At 49.2% G+C, this 11,750-nt stretch overlaps 1 protein-coding gene across 1 annotated transcript; it reads right to left on the bottom strand.

Moving 5' to 3' along the window:
• Nucleotides 1-4,394: 4,394 nt before the first annotated feature.
• RPLP2 (ribosomal protein lateral stalk subunit P2) lies at nt 4,395-9,105 on the bottom strand. The gene is made up of 5 exons (XM_084264200.1): nt 9,010-9,105; nt 8,324-8,447; nt 6,693-6,741; nt 4,930-5,028; nt 4,395-4,512 (listed from the first exon to the last, which is right to left on the bottom strand). The coding sequence occupies exons 2-5, from the start codon at nt 8,444-8,446 to the stop codon at nt 4,436-4,438; spliced, it is 348 nt and encodes a 115-aa protein (XP_084120326.1). The 5' UTR covers nt 8,447; nt 9,010-9,105; the 3' UTR covers nt 4,395-4,435.
• Nucleotides 9,106-11,750: the final 2,645 nt, after the last annotated feature.

Raw genomic sequence — 11,750 nt, 5'->3', positions numbered from 1 at the left:
CCCCACAGGAATTTCACTGGTTATGTTAGTGGAGGTCCAAGTACCCCCCCTCCTGTTCTTTCCACTCCAAATGCCCTTTCAAAGGACACAAGGAAGGCTGGTGCCCTCCCCACAGAGGGGCCATCCAGGTTGTAAGAACAGCTGCCTACTGCCTCACAGTCAGATGACTGAAGCAACCAAAGTCAGCAAATAACCCTTGTATAAATCCAGTACCTAAGCTCAAGTTAGGCCTCATACTCCAGCCTCTACAGGCAGAGTGCTTTGTCCTTAAATGTTTACACTTTCCTTCCATCACACAAGCAGGAGTCCAGGCTTAATTTTATTCCAGGTCCTACCTTGGACCCCACCATCTCACCTAGATTCCAGGAAGTATCCTTATTACATTAGGTCCATCCTGGAGAACATAAAGAATTAACCCCACCTATATCAAATCCCCCACCTTCCTTTCTCTTCCCTCTCTGTACCTCTACTTGCTTTTATAATTTCCTTTCTCCCCTGTGTTTGATGTAGTTACACAACCCTTGTCAGCCCACATCTCCTCCACCTGAAGAAGTGAGTGTTGACACACCTGAGCTTTGACCCTCTTAAAGGCCCTTAACACCAAGACAATCATAGTGCTTTCACCCCGTGCTTCTGGTGACATGGAAAGGTATTTCCATGTAGCCAAACACAAAGAAAACATTGTGTCCTGCATTTTCCAGAACAGGGATTGTTCTACTGCTGTAGAAGAACTAGTCAATGGGCTGTGACTTCCACAGAAATCTGTCAAAACTGAATACTGAACCTTGTTTGCAGATACCTCCCTAACACTTGTAACCACAAGAACAGCTTCATTCTTGAGCCAACACTGCTTCCTCTTTTTTTGCAGCATTTCACAAACCTTAAGATTCCTACTATGAAATAGAAACAACAATGCTGTGACAATGCTGGGGTGAGTTTCACTTGATTTCTCAACAGCATTCTCATCCTGAGTTGTTTACATCGCTCTGCCTTGGCCCTCGAGGTTACCTATTTGAAGAGGTTAATGCTGCCTGCTGAAATGGGTTAATGAAATAAACCATATGAACAGTAATCTCTTGCAGAGTGCTGCCTGGATACTGGCACTACCAGGCTGGCAAACAACCGTGCTTTTCCCAAATTATCCCCCCAAATCAATCTTCTTCTCTTTGGTAAGAAGCTACTGCCATAATCCTGAATGGTTTATAATCCTGCAATAAACCAGGTCAGCAGGATTTACATGCAGCTTTTCCTGTGTATCAAACTCTTATCAGAACATTGCAAGTTCTCTCACGCCCCTACATGTTGTGATGCCACTGAGGCAGCTTGTCATGTGATCGCTGTCACATTTGTTGTCTGGCCTAATGAATGGCGAGCAGTTAGCACGTGTAACAGCGTACAGGCAAAAGCAATCTCCATTGGTCTTCCAGTAAAACCATGACTGTCAGCAGCTGACAGGAATTCTTTTTAAAGGGGAGCTGAGAGACAGCCTGTTACACTGTTGTCTTTGGCAAATTACTTGACTAGTGTTGCCTGTAGTCAGCAAGACTGGGGCACTGGTCACGAAGCCCAACCTGAGTGCTGTTAACATCACCGGAAAGCCCGACTTTGGTTTCTCTTTTTTACCTACAATGTTTGCATTGTATTTGTCTGATATAGACAATTCCATGGCAAACATTTGGGACTTGCTTTGTAGGACCATCTCCTGATACAACAGAGCAGCACCCTTGTCCTTCTCCCTTGGGACTAAATTTTCCCTCTAGGAAAGCTACTGCAGGTATCTCTGCCCTATGTTAAGTCAAACCTACTGAGATTAGTAGGGCTGCGTGCACGTTAACAGCTTGCAAAATTGGGCCTTAGTAGTAAGAGTGAAACCAGTTAGTGGCCCCAGGGAGCCATTGTTTATTACTTTCCAATCGTGTCCAGGACGTTCTCCCTGCTTTCCAAGTAGTGAAGATGTCATGTCACTCTCCCTGCCACACAGCATTTGTAAGGAATGATTTTCAGTCAGGGCTGGTTTGAGGTGGCACAGCAGTTGTGTCCCAGCTCACACGTTTCAACGTCAGGCCTATGACTAAATCACTCTCCCCTACTGTCAATTTAGTAATGATCAGTTACCAGTATAACCCTCCAGGCACAAGACTATCCTTTCCTTCCCCTTTATAATGTCTTTGAGCCTTTAAGAGGGAGTCAGGAAAAATCTGGTTTAGCTAAAATTGATTCTGGAAGTGGACAGGCACAACACATCCACCCCACTGCTGCCCTTGCCTTTGGAAACCATTGCTAAGCCTGAGCACTGACCAAGTCTGCAACAACCTTCCAGGCGTATCGCTGCTTGTACACAGAGCCATCAGGTGACAGCTCCTTTGAAAATGGGTACAAGGGAAGTAAGCTTAAAATGCTTTGATTTCATATTCATAAGGAATGTCCACTGCACAGAGGTTTTAGTGTAATTCTGCAAAACATGTGTGAAATCTTGGAGTAAACCTGTCCCCTGACATTCCTTCACAGGGAATACCAGCAGGCTGGTTGTATAAAATGCATCAGTTCCCTGCGGCAGTGCAACAGATGCTGTATTTTCAGTGCTTTCTCTGAGAGCTGCCCCCCAAAGTTTCTTCTCTGAACACTTCCCCAAATGAGCTGTCCTTCTCCTTCTCAAGGCACACTGAGCAACAGTTTTCATCAAAATGATGTGCTTTCAGGAAGGATTTATAAGATGGTAAGAGGACCCACAGCACAGGATCAGGCCTGTAACTCAAGGTTTAAGAGCTCATAGGGAAAAGATAGAGAAAAACAGGGGGAAGAAAGAAGTTAGTCTAGGTGTAGCCTTCCCCTTATCACAGCAGCCGGCACCGCAGGTTTCCGTCTCATCCCACAGGCCTGGGCACAGCAAAACTCAGACTAGCTCAGCACCACCAGAACAAATCCCTGGTGCACCAAAAAACCCTGCTGAACGCCATGACAGGGCAGTTCCTCTCTGAAAAGCCACCTGAATTTGCTCTTCCAGTTCCACACAAGGAAATATTGCAGGGTATTAGTTACCTCTCAGTAAAGCAACATCCAAGAGCCCCTCATCCAGTGATCCAAAATGGAGACATTGGCAAAAAGCCAAATGTGGTTATACGTGCCCCCCCTTCCAGTGGCAAACCACAGCCCTTACCAGCCTGAGAAGACTCAAGTGACCACAAGCTGTTTTAGTCACTACCACAAAGATTACCACCCTAGGACTTAAGAGACAAAGTAGAGAGGCATTGGTGGTGTTACCTCCTGTAACTATTTCTTGCAGCCGGTACAGGGTTAGTTCAGATTAAATTGCAGCCATTTTGAGGCCTGGGGATCTTTCAAACTGCTCACTCCCTTGGCTACTGTCAAGTAATAGGCGTTTCCTCATTACACCACAGGGAGGTAAGTTTTTCCTACTTGGATTTCACCCATCCCTCTCCTCAGAAGTACTTGCCATGCTTTGTCCAATGACTCCTAACCAACACAGCTGTACCTTTGGGGCTTTTTTCCCCAAAAACAACGATGTTAGAAGAGCTTCATGGTATAGATGATGTTAGGACACCTTTTCAACAGCATCAGTGGAGACTTGGCACAGGAAGATCACATGTGCTACTTGCACTCTATCTACTTAAGGTGACACTAAGACCTCTGTAGAGGTCAGGATAAGCTGCCTGCCAGAACCACCTCCGAACAGAAGCCACTTTTTATAAAAGCAAAATTTACTATCCTCCCAAGCTGGTGTGGTCTTCTGGGCACACCAGAGACTGGTTTCTGTTCTCCAGAAATACCATTCAACTCATAAACCACTTTTTATTCAGATCAAGGCGATCCATGTCTTGACAAGTTCAGCTGCCCCCAGAAAAGCCATTCAGTATGAAGAGCACCCTTGCATTGATCCCCGTGTCCCATGGAAAGCAGGATGCTGCTTTTCTTTCTTACAGATTCTACATCAAGCCTATGGATATCACAAATTTCAAGTGTAGTCAAGCATTTTATTGGTGCTGCCACAGCAATGGAATTGGTGCTTTTCAATACTTAAACCCAAACCAAATTACTAGAACTGGACAAAATCACACCCGCTGCCCATTCAGGTTCATATGTTTTGGAAATGATTCAACAGATCCCTCCAAAATAAGGTTCTTTCATTGCTGAATAGATGGGTGTCTTCCCTGAGTATCTGGGATGGCAAAACAGTACAGAGAAGATGAACTTATGTTAACATCAGGTAGACTCAGCTTCCACACGCTATTTAAGAAGCAGGAGTGTCAGAAGCACCATCGAGGTTCACGTGAGTCCCATGGCTTGTTGTAAAATCCACACACCTGCTTCAGACAGATAGCTCTCAGAGCTATTCAACAGCACTTGTTTGGTTAGAATAATAAACTCAAAAAGCATTTAAAACAAAGAATTTTAATAATTTCTCTATAACAAATAATTAATCAAATAGGCCGAATCCCATGTCATCGTCAGATTCTTCTGATTCCTCCTTCTTCTCTTCTTTCTTCTCCTCAGCTGAAAGGGGAAAAAACCGCCAAAATTAAACCCCAAGCCAATGGTCAGTGTTCACATTTTTTGCACCACAGATACGTATTTTTGTGTTCTCAGCTTCCATACTATTGGCATTTCAGCCTCCATGGTTCACATCATTCCCTTTCAATAGCCAAATATGAACACTGAGGAGGGGACACAGACACTGCTACTGAAGCAATGTGCAGGGAAGTCTGATTCTCAGTTCTAAGCCAGACCAATCTTTAGGTGGATAGAGTAAATGCTTCTGACCACCCAAAGGAAAAGTAACTCTGCCATTTACACAATCACACACTTAACTGACAAAGTGGAAAAGCCTTGAAATTTGGACCCAACTATTAAGATTTTAACACAGAAAAAGGAAGCTGCCCTGTAACAGTGCCTCTCACCACCCTTACTCACCGGCAGCAGGGGCAGCAGCTGCAGCAGGAGCAGCAGAGCCCCCTCCAGCAGAAACTGCCACAGCTCCCCCCGCTGGCATGCTGGCAAGTTTTCCATTACCTGAGTGGAACAGAAGATAAAGAAATTAAATACTCATTTGTGAGCACGGAGGTGAAGTGAAAAGGAAGAGAAATGAGAGTGCAGAAGAGAAGACAGTGTGACTTGTGGACTGAACCTCTCACTATCAGCTGTAAGGAATAAGATGCCGCTCCCGTGGTAAGAAAAGTATAAGCTACCCTATGAAACAAACACCTAGAGTTGAAGATTCACACAGGCTTATCCTGATAACACTGACAACACTTATTACTAAGTCTTCTGTCCCCTATTTTGTCTTCCAGAACAGTAGTATAAAGATAGTGGCAAGCCCATCTAGTTTTATACATACAGGAAAACTCTTGTAAGTACAGCACAACAGCCCAGAACTCGGGAATTTCAGTATACCTCAAAAAGAACAGGCAGCACATGGGTCCCCCACCCTTTCTGTTTAACAGTACAGAAAACTGTGAGGACATGACTGAATCACGCTTACAGGAGATAAGAGGGTGAGGGGAAATTTATGGCAAAGAGGACAGTACTTAAACAACTCGAACATATTGCATCTCCTTTGAGATTAAGCAAACTGATTTCTCATTTATGCTTGTCTTTGGAAAGCCAGCTAGTTCTCTGGCATCTGTCTTTCACATACCAAGGATCCCTTGGCATTCAGAGGTCGTGTACACAGTATGTTTGCCCCTATTTCAGTTTCTGGGAATCAGTTTCTAAATAATTCTCTGTTACTTCAAGCTCCAATAAACTAGCCAAGTAAACAAACATGTTTCCTATGCATGTCAGTATGTTCTAGGAAACAATTTATTTAAGGAAAAGCATTAATAGCCTAAGTGTGTTGTAAGCACATGCATAATGGCTCTCTTAGGTCTTCAGACCACATTGACAGAAAACGTCCAGTTACTGCTCCTAACAGCAAGGCCAGGCAGAGTCCTGGCAACCTTCACACAAACATATGCCCACAAGTTCCCTTGTGCCGTAGCACTTGGAAGAAAAAAGACAAAAAAAAAAAAAAAAAGAGGAATGAATTAGTCAGAAGCCTTTGCACTACCTCAGCTCTGCTTTATTTCAGCCCTATGACCCAGTCAACGTTAAAAGTTCCAGCTTTGATAAGAGCCAGTAGGTAAGAGCACAAGCATCTGCAAAAGGTATGAGAGTCCTATCTGAGGGAAAAGAAAATGCCAGACCTGGGGAGCTCTAGAAGAAACGTGTACTGGAGAGGTCTGTATTAACCACAGAGGGTGTACTGTAGCCTTAATGTGAACTGACACTTATTTAACGGTTTGTTTTTCCTGTTTACCTGAGAATGCTGGTGTACACAAGAGGGTAAACTCAAAGCAAAAATTATCTCCCAGGGAACCTGAAGGACAACTAAGACTCTCTCCAATCAGTATGTCCAGAAAACTACATCATGAGCAGACTATCAGTAAGCTCGTACATGCTTAAGTTTTCCAGTTTAATGTGGTCCACAAGCGAAACCCAGCAGGTACTGGCACCAACCTGCAGGGAATTAGAATGGACCCATTTTGGTCATTTCAGCAGAGATCCAGCATGGAAGTCCTCCACCACAAAGCTAAACTGATGAACAATCAGGGAGTTGGCAGCAATTCTAAGCTCTCAGGTCAAAGTGAGTCAAGTAGTAAAAGCAATTATCTGTGACACTCAGAGACTGTACTTACCCTGAGCAATGACATCCTCGATGTTTTTTCCATTCAGCTCACTAATAACCTATGTAAATTAAGTTTACAACGTTAATATATTATTGTTTCAAACCAGCAAAAGTATAAGCTACATTTAAACAAGTACTGATTGAACAGCACGTGCAATGCCTTCATCCTGCTGCTTATACAACCCCAACGTTCCCTATTTCTCAGTGGAAAGGACACAAATAAGTATTTCAGCTAAGTCTTTCATACTTTTCTGTGAAAGCTTTTTCATGAAATCTGTTACAATAAATTCATATGAATCCAAGTGCCTTGCAGAAAGAAAGATACACGATGTTGTGGAGCCAATTAGGAAACCCCACTACTGGTCTGTCAGCCCCTGAGGGACTATTAACATATCTTGCTTAATACTCACTGGGATGCTCTGAAGTGCTGGCCCCTAGACCAAAAACCCCAGGGTCCCGTTCCTAGCATTACCAAATGTTATAGCCAAGCTGGCTGCTGTATCCTTGCACTGGAACAGAAAGTCCTAACTTCAGTTTTACTACCATTGTCGTATAACTGGGGATGATGAAAGCAAAACACAACAAGAACTGCTGCATGAAGCAAGCACTTTAAAAAAAAAAAAAAAAAAAAAGAGAATGCCACAGACTTTACTGGGAGTCCCTGCTACCAGAAGCCAGTGCTGAACACTGCAGAGCCCCCAAGCCAAAGGGCTTCAACCAAGCACTGAGTTGTGCCTGTCGTGAAGCACCTCCTGCTCACATGGAGCATGCGATCAGTGAAGTGCCTGTGTGCTTGCTTCAACCAGAAGGAAGGTGGTTTTAAAGACTTCACTAGGTTTACACTGCTGGAAGATGTAGCCAATGCCAATAGAAAAGGATTAATTAATCACTACCAAAAGGAATTCCAGAGCAGCTTTGCAGATACTGGGGGATCAGAGAACACATTTTTTTTAATTTATGAAGGAATTAAGCCAGAGCTGAAAGTCTTGGAATTCAACCAGTAGCAACATGAGTTCAAACCAACATCCCAAACCATAACAGGAATACAATCAGCTCAGTCAACTCATTGTTTTGTTGGGCCTATGGTAAAACACTGTCTCTGACTAGGAAAGTAACTTGTTTTCTCCTCCCCCTCTCAGGAAATACTGCACGTCAAGGTATGGGTCATGTGATAAGACCCTTTTTGTTTGGGTTTTTTTTTCCATGGCCATTTACTATTAGGTCCAGAAGGCTGCAAGTCTGTTATTCCCAATAAACATTCTACTCTCTTCTTAAAGGACCTGTTTTTCAACAAAACTATCTCTGCATTAGTTCCAAATATCTTCCTACATATTACTACCACTTAAGTCCACGTTATAATTGGCATATGTTTCTTAGTGAAGGAACAAATGCTTCTTTGCAATACCCTAAATGACAAGAGAACTCTGCAGGGGGCAGGCATTAAATAAAAAAAGCCAAACTCCTACAAAAACATTAAAACAGTTCTGATGGGTCAAGCAACGTTTTAGAAATCACACATATAACATATGAAAAACATAAGGCTACACCAAGAGCAAGGCAATGAAACAAAAAATAAGGACACAGCTCCAATGCCTGGTGCTGACTGGGACGTGACCAGCTGGAATTAAGAGGCAATGCCACCTTGTTCATGCGTTCATCATCTGTCTCAATGCCAACGCTGTCGAGGATCTTTTTCAAGTCCTTTGACGTGGGAGACTCATTGCCACCGAGGACCGCTAGAAGGTAAGCTGCGACGTAACGCATCCTGCAAAACAAGAGAACTGGATCTTCAGCGCCAACGTTACACCTTGGGAGAAGCTTTATTTCCTCGCTAGGGAAGCAAACCTCACCCTTCTCTCCCCCGCGACACGCGAGGTCACGTACTGGTCTCCGGCCAGCACAGGCCCCGCTTACCCAGGGCAGCCCGGTAAACACTCCAAAGCCGCAGCGGCTCCCGGCCTGCGCCGGACTCCGCGGCGCTGCTGCCCGAAGGCCCATAGAAGCCTCCCGGCCTACCACTGCCGGCACCGCGCACCCCTCCTGGAGGAAAGCAATGCCGCGGCTTTCCAAGCACCTCTCCGTCCCCGGAGAGCATCCCCGCCCCAACTCCCCAGGGCGTCGGCCTCAGCCTGTGCCGTCTCTCGCAGGCCCAAGCCCAAGCCCAGGCCCAGGCCCGGGCCCACGCCGGGAGAGCACATGGCCGCCATTTCCTCGCGCCCGAAGCGGCCTCAGCCAAGCCCCACCAGCGGCCGCGGGCGGGAGGGGTGGGGGGCACCAGGAGGGCCCCTTCCCACGGGAGGGGGGCGAAGGGACCGCCGCCCGCTTACTTGAGTGGAGGCTGCGGCGCGGGAGACAGGCCCGGGACGTGCGTTCGCAATGGCAGCCCGGCGGCAAAAGGGAAGGGGCGGCACCACGGCAACGCCTTCTTCCCGTCACTCCTCTACAACGGGCGCTGCCATTGGGCCAGGCCAGCGGGGAGCGGGTAGGCCAATGATAAAAAGAGGCCTTTGCCGCTGCGCAGGTGCCGGCGCATGCGTGGAGCACTCTGGCGTGTGCTGGCGCCGGGTGTCTGTTGGGCAGCGGCGTCCCTGCCTCGCCTTTGTTCGGTTCTTGAACCCAAAGCCGCGGTGCCCGGCGGGTGCCGCTCACCGGGTTCTGCGCGGCCTCCCGGCGAGCGCAGGCTCTGCCGTTAGAGGGAAAGGCCTCCCCGGGAGGGAGCGGGTGGGCTGTCCTGCGCCGTCCCGGGAGGGTTGGGAGTTCGAAGCCAGCGGCCGGGTCTTGCCGCGGGAGCCGCCCGTTCGCTCGTTTCTTTCGGGATCACGGAAGCGAGTGAAGCGGGGAGCGAACGCCGCGCCCGAATGCCCTGAGCCCGAGTGAACCAGAAGCGCGGGGCAGCCCTGCCGTGCGGCGGGAGGCTGCCCGGAGACCCCAGCGCGGGCGGGAGCGCTCCGCTTCTCGGTAACCCGGGAAGCAGCCGGGCGCCCGGGGGAGCGCTCCAGGGCAGCAGCCGGTGCTTAGGGTCTGCTCCCCTCGGGAAGAGAAGCTTCCCTCGGGGCGCCGTGCAGCTTGTTCTCAGCTTTGGGCAAGGGCCGCTTCTCCCGGGGGGTCTCTGCCGTGTGCCGGCAGCGCGGCACCAGCCAGAAACCCGCCCTCACGGGAACACCCGGCTCCGCGCCTCGGGGCGGAAGGCAGCGCGGCACCGGTGCTGCGGGGCCCGGCCGCGGCGCACCGCGAAGCAAGCGGCATCCCCGCTGTGCGGGGCCGAGGGCAGCCGGAGCCCCGCCGTGGCAGAGCCCCGCAGCTCGGTGTGGGCCGAGGGCTGGCTCTGCGGGCCCCCAGCCCCGCTCCCCGCTGCCACGTTTCTCTCCCGGCGCTCGCAGCAGACGAGCGCGGCAGCCGGGGCCGCCCGTGCTTCCCGTTCCCTGCGGGCTGAACTCGTGTTGGAACCCCACCGGCAGCGGCTGGGGTGCGGGGTTGGGAAAAAGTCTCGTTCTGTGATATTTTCGGGACAGTGGGACGCCCGGGCAGCAGTCCCCCGAGCTGCCTGCCTTTGTCCCGCTGATTCTGGCACCTCCTCCGGCTCGGCTCGTCCCGCCCCGGCAGCGCCGCTCCCATGCAGACTTTGCAGGAAGTGCCCGAGCCGAGCCGGGCTGAGCCCAGCGCGCCCGGGCTTTCCCTGCCCAGGCTCGGTGTCCCGGGGAGCGGGTGCGGAGCGGGTGAGACAAGCGCGGCCGTGCAGGGCACAGTGCCTGTGGCCTGGCTGCTCGGCTGTAGGTCCTGCCGGGGCGCGGGGGGACACCCTGAGTGTGCAGCCTCGGCTCGGGGCCCGTGTGGGGCAAGGGGGGGCCTGGGGCTGCCGGAGGTGGTGGCAGGGCAGGGAGCACAGCCCGGGGCAAGTGTGTGTGTGTGTCTGTGTGTGTCTGTGCCTATGCCCAGGTGCGTGCCTGTGCCCAAGGGTGCCTGCGGTCTGCAAGCCTCTCCAGCCTGGCCTGTTCAGAGACGCCCTCTGGTTCTTTCACCATCATTTCTAGCGTTACAGAGCTAGAGCAGGCGTTCTTTTTGCTTATGCATATCTGAAAGAGCGCTGTGAACGCATTCTGTGTAGCTTTTCTGTAAGAAATGCCTATTTGCTAGAGCAGTAATCTCCATTTACCTGTTCTTCCTGCTCTTACATGTCTGTAAGGTTTCAACTCTTCCAGGGAGCCGGCTGTGACACATCCCCCCCCCCCCCCAGACTGTGCCTTGGGAGCATCAGTGTTGCTGTGTCCTTCAGGTTAACAGTAGAAAGCACTGCTCCTCGGGATGTGGCAGGGGCATTGGCTGGCCTTGGACATTAAAGCTGTTACAAGGGCTTTTTTAGTTCTGCACTACTCAAAACAAACATCTATTCTCCTGTTGGGTCCATTGCAGGGTTTAAAAAGAACTCCAAAAGTTCACACCATAAACTGGTTTAACTACCAGTCTCAGGAGGATAAAAAAAGATAAAGGAAGCAAAAAGAGCAGGAAACTGGGGACTTGGAATAAAAGCAAGCATGGTGCCTCTGCTCATCTTTGCACTACCAGTATGCTATGATGATAGTGGCTAATTTTGAAAGTCCCAGATGGATGAAGGCTTCTTCACAGTAAGAAGGCAGACAAATAATTAATTTGTTAGAATTTAATTCCTCTGCTCCTTTAGGTTTAAATACTTCTTAGCATGCACTACCTAGTATCTACTTTTCCCCTTTCTCTTTATCTGTGGAAGATGCTGTGAGGGGAGAAACAAGGACTTGGTAACTAGCTGGCTCTGGTTTCATGCCTGGTTTGCTGTGGTAGAGCATCCCTGCAGAGGCAAGCCTGCAAGAGCCCCAAGTCCCACTACGCAGTCCAATGCTCCTGTGCCATGAACATGCCTCTTCTCACCCCATCCCTGGCCCTGCCACATTTGCGCTGATGCACTTTGCCCATTTTCATCTACACTCACTTGTATCCTGTTGGCACTTGGTTTCTCAGCCAGGTTTGATGAGAACCTGTCACAGCCTGTGAGCAGGCTCTGGGCTCTGCTTCTGTCTCAGCTCTCCCTGCCCTG

The sequence above is a fragment of the Gallinula chloropus genome (assembly GCF_964237585.1).
Source record: "Gallinula chloropus genome assembly, chromosome: 4".
NCBI lineage: Eukaryota > Metazoa > Chordata > Aves > Gruiformes > Rallidae > Gallinula > Gallinula chloropus.
Note: the sequence above shows the minus strand (reverse complement) of the source record. Positions and strands in the feature narration are given on the sequence as shown.